At 43.3% G+C, this 7,500-nt stretch overlaps 1 protein-coding gene across 11 annotated transcripts in view; it reads left to right on the forward strand.

Moving 5' to 3' along the window:
• Positions 1 to 7,500, forward strand: part of LOC119582508 (homeobox protein cut-like) — a 188,871-nt gene that overhangs the window by 83,402 nt on the left and 97,969 nt on the right. For all 11 annotated transcript variants that reach the window (XM_037930890.1, XM_037930874.1, XM_037930855.1 and 8 more), the window contains 4 exons: positions 1 to 77; positions 201 to 468; positions 988 to 1,117; positions 1,586 to 1,727. The exon at positions 1 to 77 is cut by the window's left edge and continues 130 nt beyond it. In XM_037930890.1, the coding sequence (XP_037786818.1) occupies positions 1 to 77; positions 201 to 468; positions 988 to 1,117; positions 1,586 to 1,727 (617 nt within the window). The remainder of the gene's footprint in view (positions 78 to 200; positions 469 to 987; positions 1,118 to 1,585; positions 1,728 to 7,500) is intronic.

Here is a 7,500-nt window from a genome sequence, read left to right on the forward strand (position 1 = left end):
GCTCCACCACCTCCTGGGCGAAGAGTGGCGGAGGTCGCTCGAAAGGTCAGCGCTAGATCGCCATCACCTAAACTCAGGTACGTTACGCCGCTCGGCCTCGCGCGTTTGCCTTTCTCGGAATCCCCTGTCATGACGCAGAAGGAATGAGCTAATTCTATACCCTTTCTGCGAGCCTGAGAATTGACGCCGTGTCCCCGCAGGTCAAATGTCGCCCGACAGCGGCGGGGGGCCCGTCGAGCGGTCCGACTCGAGGGAATCGCCCATCGGCGACGTAAGCATGAAGAGTCCGAGCTCGATGGCCAACGGCTTCCCCCACGAGACGAAGAGCCCCTTCCAGCCCAGGGACGACCGGTCACCCTTCAAGGACGAGATGCCCTCAATGGCCTTCAAGTTCGAGGACCGGATCACTGGAGAATCACTCATTCCGAAGGGAGATCCCATGGAAGCTAGGCTTCAGGAAATTCTAAGGTAGGACTGTGTACGCATGTTTGATCATACAATCTATTTATCTCCTTACCTGTTTTATTCACACACACAAGTATGAATATATATATATATATATATATATATATGTATATATATATATATATATATATATATATACCCTGTATATGCATATATGTATATATACACACAAATATGAATATATATATATATATATATATATATATATATATATATATATATATATATATATATATATGTATGTATATATGTATATATGTATAAATATGCATATATATGTATATTTATGTATATATATGTATATGAGTTTGTGTGTTTGTGTGTGTGTGTGTGTGTGTGTGTGTGTGTGGTGTGTGTGTGTGTGTGTGTGGTGTGTGTGTGTGTGTGTGTGTGTGTGTGTGTGTGTGTGTGTGTGTGTGTGTATGCGTACGCACGAACGAGTGCATGTACGAGTTTTGTAACAACACACGCAGCGCCCATGAAACATCTCGCCATAACCGCCTGTCTGCCTGTCTCCCGAAGGTTCAACATGGAGAAGTTCTGTCAACAAAGCCTGGACACGCTGTGCCTGGCCAGGCGAGTGCGCGAACTCCTCTCCATTCACAACATCGGACAGCGACTCTTCGCAAAATATATCCTGGGGCTCTCGCAGGTGAGCGCGGCCGGACCGGTCGTACTTGATTCCCTTTGACGGGTTTAGGTTGTCATAATTAACTTCCTTTGACGGGGTTGGATTCTTGGTTGTAGCAGATGTGTGTAACTTGGAATTTTTAGTACGTGTTCAATTATGGGGGAGCATTTTGTTGTCTTGTCCCTTTATGATTAATTTCCTCGAGTTCGCCATGTAATCTGCAAAACGAATGATAATTGATTCTAATCATAATCATGCTGTACCATTTAGTTCTTTAGATTACACCCCTACCTGTATACACATCAACCTCTTCCTGCAACTCCCTTATAACTTCCATTTTAGACCTGCAATGACTTCCTTCACACGACCCTAATTTTGTTGTACCCTAATTTTTCCCCATCCTTCTCTCATTCAATACATTTTCTTCCTCATTATCTACCACTATCTTACACTTATTTGACTCCGCTCCGTGCCTCCCTCCACCCCTAGGGCACCGTCTCGGAGCTCCTGTCCAAGCCAAAGAGTTGGGACAAACTGACGGAGAAAGGCCGCGACTCTTACCGCAAGATGCACGCTTGGGCCACCGACGACAACGCCGTCTACCTCCTCAAGTCTCTCATCCCCAAGAAAGGTGAGTACCGAGAAGACTCGAGTTGGTTCTTGATGCTTTTGAGCTCGACTTTTTTGTCTCATAAAACACGGGAACTGGGTAATATAAGCTATGCCTTTTATGTCACAATTAAGACGATTACCGACGAGAGCGCACAAACGGGCTCACTCGGAAGCCTATCTTCTGGCATCCTTCCATACTTACAAGCGTGACTGCCATCTTGCCGGCTACGAATTTTCGAATCGAGTGATGGATGAATCCTGTTTTATCCTCTTAAAGTTGTTAATGTTCATTTGGTGTGGGTGGAAGACACGCGGGGTAGAAAGAGCTCGGAGAACGCAAGAAGCAGAGGAGGGGGGAGGGGGGGGGGAAGTGAAGGGGGTTGTTATTTGGGTTTTTATGGGTATGTGAGGGACTCATAGGACAATTTAAGTGTGGGTTTATAGGCGTTATTTCAGAGCTTTTATATGGAATTCTTGGGGGTGCCTAGGGGCTTCGTAGGCTAAATCGGAACATTTATATATAGTGTTAGAATTAACTTTATTACACGATTTATGGTTAGGATAACATAAAGACTATGTTCCACTCTTTATTTTTATCACATGTGAGAAGAGGAAATACTCTAGTGTCTGAATAGCTCTCATTGTAAACCGGCCGTGGAACAATTTTGACGAGTTTCCATGACAAGGAAAAAGACCACCAAACGCGGGTCTGATCACACGACCGCTGGCGAGCACGAGAGAGGGACAGTGGCGAGTACACGGAGACAGACAGCAACACATGCACTGAACGAGACGTAAACAAAGATACGCATGTTAAAAAAAAAAAGAGTTAAAGACTTGCTTGTTGCAAGATTTTTACGTCATTGCAACTTGGTGGACTCATTTGTCCGATCCAAAACTTCGCCAGATGACCCAAATTACAGGGCAGAAGGAAAATAAGTTACATTAACATACCCCGAGCAATAAGTCTCGGTGTTGCCATGTTACGTTCATTTATGTTTACATTCTATGTTAGACATATCTTTGTTTTCCGTCGTGATAAAGCATCGTTGCGATGGCATCTTGCAGTTTACGGTCGTCAAGAAATAGTCCGAAGTTTAAATGAAGGATTCATTTCTTGTGACAGCGAAACTTTTATTGCCTTGGCAACAATGACCGACAGTTCCTCTGTGCCATATTCGATCTTCATATGTTTTGCTCTTTGCTTCGATCAGCTTCTCCCACACTTATTATGGTATTATGGTTATTTTTTTACGGCGAGGGGTAAAAAATCGTCTTTTAGCCTACTATTAACTTAAACTCCCCTAATTTCAACTATACTGAGCAAAAACGAAACAATATGGGCCCTTTCTATGAATATTCAGAGCCCGAATGCATGGCTACATCAGCTCGTAAACTTCACGAAAGACACTGAAATAAATCATCCTTTGCAATTTTTACCCAGCAGTTGAACATGCACGCGAGTCGATCCCTTATGACAAAGATAGATTAGGGCCAAAGTTGCATGACATGTAATGTATGTTGCAATTTAAGGAGTCAGGGTTGTCGGCAAGGCTTCAAAATACCACTGTTTCATTCCCATGATTGTGAAGCATAGCTCGAGAAAGTCGTTTGATGCTCCAAGCGATCAAAGAAATACTATGAAATTCAATGTAACTACCAGGTAATGTCTGATAATGAATAACGTCTGTTCGCTATTTAGATCTCGATTAGATTTTGCCTTAGAAGTGCTCCCGAATCCTATTCTAAATTCTGGGAAAATGCATGAGTTACTTCCTTGCACATGCCCGATTTATGCTGGCCGAAAGCTATAATTTTGGTAGAGTTACCGCCCATCGCCGCTCGTTTTCTCTCGGCCGGCCCTCACCTGGAAGACTCCTTAATACAACAGTAGCGGCCTTTCCTACGTGTTTGTATACAAGAAAAATGTGGTATCGCTCATGTTCGAAGGTACACATAACAAATTTCATAATTACCGTCCTGTGGTTACCCGCGTACTTCAACTGTATGGTTTATGAGATGTAAGCTTGAGAGGAAACCTTAAACATTGATTTTACGATCTTGTATTATTCAAAATGAGATGTGAAGTTTTTTTTTCTTTCTTTCTTATGTCGTATTTCATAATTTTCGTTACACTTGACGGTCTAATTAAAAGAGGACATTTCAAAGGAAGAATACAAAGCGAAAGGATAAACTCGGTGCTCCAAATGACTCGGTAAAACTCGTGTGAGAGCGCCATTGAATTCGGAGCAAGAAGTTTGTCGTTGACCAATGGCTCGATTAGTCTGGATTACGCACGTCATCAAAGGCCTCTCTCTTCCCAATTAACGAGTCGTTGTTCGATCCCGTAATCTGATTTGAATTTCCCGCCATTAATGGTTATGTTCGCGACACAGCGAGAGGGAGAGAGAGAGAGAAAGGGGGGGGGGGGGAGAAAAGGCGACTGAGTCAACCCAGTTAGTTTAGAGCGTCTCGATACTGAGTTTGTATATTTGCTTTGCCTTTGATTAATTTCATTTCTGAAAATTGTTCTGGACGGTAAGTTTTTTTTTCTCTCTCTCTCTCTATGTGTCTGATCCTATTCCTGAAACGGATACTGGAGTGAGATATTATATATGCGCAATTAAATTCGAGCTAATGAGTTTATACTCTTGTGTTTACGAATATCTGAAGCGATACGTGACGAATGATATGTTCGAGCAAACCACTTTTTTTTCTTCCTTTTTTTTCGAGGCACTCCCTTTTGGAAACCCCGTCAAGGGTTCCATTGTGAGTTGTTGTCCAAGTTTCTGAAAAGGCTTATTTTTTCTACTAATTATAGCCTTCCTGCCAGGCTCTAATTACTGCCATACATCATCTTATTATGAACCCAACCGAAACGGTCTTCAGTGGCATGGTAGTTCATTTGCATATGGGCAATAATGAGTTAATAATTGCTGTGCTTACCAGTTCAACGGACAAGAGGTCTTCCCGCACACGTCGCCATTACAGTGCAAGAACGCGTTACGCTAAAAACACACACAAAAAAATATACAGTCTAATGGTTTTTATGGCGAACGTGCTCCGATCTCATGGTAGTAACGGGTGAAATATTGACGAGCCTCCGCTGATGACACAAGCGGACAGGAAGCAGAGGTAGCGCCGTGGTGCTGCGCAAGAACCAGAAAGACAGAAAAAGACGAGATAAAAAGAGGAAAAAGGAAAGAGAGCGGTAGAGGGGTAGAAAAAGGGGGGGACAGGTTTAGATAGATAGATAAATATATAGACATATAGATAGATAGACAAATACATGTATGTATGCATATATGTATATATATATATATATATATATATATATATATATATATATAAAATATATATATATAATATATATAATATATATAATATATTATATATATATAATATATATAATATATTATATATATATATATATATATATATATATATATATATATATATATATATAAGAGAGAGAGAGAGAGAGAGAGAGAGAGAGAGAGAGAGAGAGGTGATAGGGAGAATGAGAATGAGACGGCGGACCCTGCGCGAGGGACGGCGTGCCCCTGGGCTGTGAGTCTGCCTCGGTGATTTATATTCTATCGTCGCTATCAATCGGCAATGGAGGGATAATTAGATGCGGGTGGTGGCAATCATTGCTGTGATATATGGAGGCAGATCCCGATCATTGAAGGTGAACATGATATATGAGCATGATCAACGACCGCAGCCAGGTGATGTATTGAACATGACGGGACAGCTTATGAACCGGAAGCAGACCAAACAAAGGTGATGGCGGAGGCAACAAAAGAGTTCATAATTTCCTGTTTGGTTGATTTGTGAAGGTTCCAGTTAGTTATAAGTGATCACCATAGTGAAAAGCGGTGAGCGAGGGTGGGGATCGCGGAGGAGGGGGAGGGAATGAGAGTGGGAGAGGGTGAGTCACGACAGATCTTGGGGCGCCTGGTGGTGGCGGTGGGCGGGTGGGTGGCGCGAAGTGTCGGCAGCGGATAATACGTAACGCAATCAATCCGAATGGCGAATCTTCTTTGCATCCCGAGGAAAGCGAGCTGATGCTTCTTCTCGCGAACCACTTATGGCCGTCACGTGAGCAGATAAATCCCCGCGTCCAAGTGGGGAGGAAACGTGCGAGGAAAATGTTTATCACAAACCCGAGTAATAAACCATTGGAGCATTACCGGCCTTCGCTCGTCGCCACGTAAGCGTGAGAAGTCCACACAAAGGCCCTGATGAAGTGTGGCGAGGGCGAGAAGGAAATGCCAGTCGTCGGGCAAGAGGAGGATCTTCAGCTCGCGTCTTGGCTGCCTCTCGATTGGGCGCTGCGTTTCCGCGAAGCTTCGATGAGGCGCTGACGGCCGGCGCATGATGACCTGCCTGGCTGTGCTCAAGGCCTGTGTAGACCTTGGCTGTGTCTGCTCCCGCGTCTCTGTTGTTGTTCCTTGGAATTGTTGGTTTGCTTGTGTTTGATCATTGTAGATATATATATATATATATATATATATATATATATATATATATATATATATATATATATATAAAGGTAATTTTAATAGCAGTCAGAAAATTCTTATGTTTATAATCGTAACTGCTTTCTTCAGTAGTATCAAGATTTGTCTCTGTATTTCATCATCATCAGTGGCATGACCTCCATCTCTCATTCTCTCCTTTGTCGCTGATTCTTGCCCCTTCTCCTTCTGCCTTCATTAACCATCTCCTCGGTTCCCTTTCTTCGGTTTCTCCGTAGTTTTCTCGTCTCCCGCTGTTCCGTCTTCCTGCTCGGCGGCCATCATTAGTTTCGGACAATTAGACGAGTGTCGGGCCACCCACTCGTCATGGCGCTCCTGGACACCCTCTGACCCGCCCCCTCCTTTCCCCTCCCAACGCCCTTCGCTGTCTGCGTCCAAACACTTCCCTTGAACTTCTTCCATTTTACTCGATTTGTTTATACATTCCTCTTTTTTCCTCATACGTTTGCTTGCTATATCTTTTCCTTTTCTTCTCCGCTTCCCCCTTTTCCGACTTATTGTTCTATGTTTTTCTTCCACCTTCATCTTTCTTCTCCCTTGCCTCTGATTACTCTACCCTCCTTTTCCTAACTTCCTTCCTCTCCTCCCATTTCTCCTCCTCCTCCTCCTGTCTTCTACTTCCTCCCCTCCTCCTCCTCCTCATCTCCTCCACTCACGTGTTTAATATCTCATCCTCCTCCCTACTAGCATCTCCCCCTCCCCATTCCTCTCTACTGGTCAAGGATTTATGTTTTTTCCGGTTTTATTAACAGTTATGTGCTTATGCGTTTGTTGATATTTTTATTGTTATATATAACTTCAAGGTACACAGACAGTTAGATAGACAGAGTGTTACAGTAGTTTTTTTCACAATTCTGAAATAATTAATCTACAGCCTAAGTTTCATATTATTCCACTGATAGTACTGCTACTTTTTTCAAATCTACAGTGACCATCTTTCACTTTAATTTTCTGAGCGAGGAAGGAACTTGATACTTCACCAGAGAGAGAGAGAGAGAGAGAGAGAGAGAGAGAGAGAGAGAGAGAGAGAGAGAGAGAGAGAGAGGGGGGGGGGGGGGGGGGGGAGAGAGAGAGAGAGAGAGAGAGAGAGAGAATTTAAAGTGACCTTGGAAATCTGTATACATATTTACTCCAATGCCAATGACACGGTTGATGATAATACCGATGATTAAACCTCCAGACCCGAAGTAATTCGTCTACAGCATTAATCAGAGACGATTCGCCCGCAAATAACGCGCCATTTAGCGA

The sequence above is a fragment of the Penaeus monodon genome, chromosome 2, assembly GCF_015228065.2.
Source record: "Penaeus monodon isolate SGIC_2016 chromosome 2, NSTDA_Pmon_1, whole genome shotgun sequence".
NCBI classification, from domain to species: Eukaryota; Metazoa; Arthropoda; class Malacostraca; order Decapoda; family Penaeidae; genus Penaeus; species Penaeus monodon.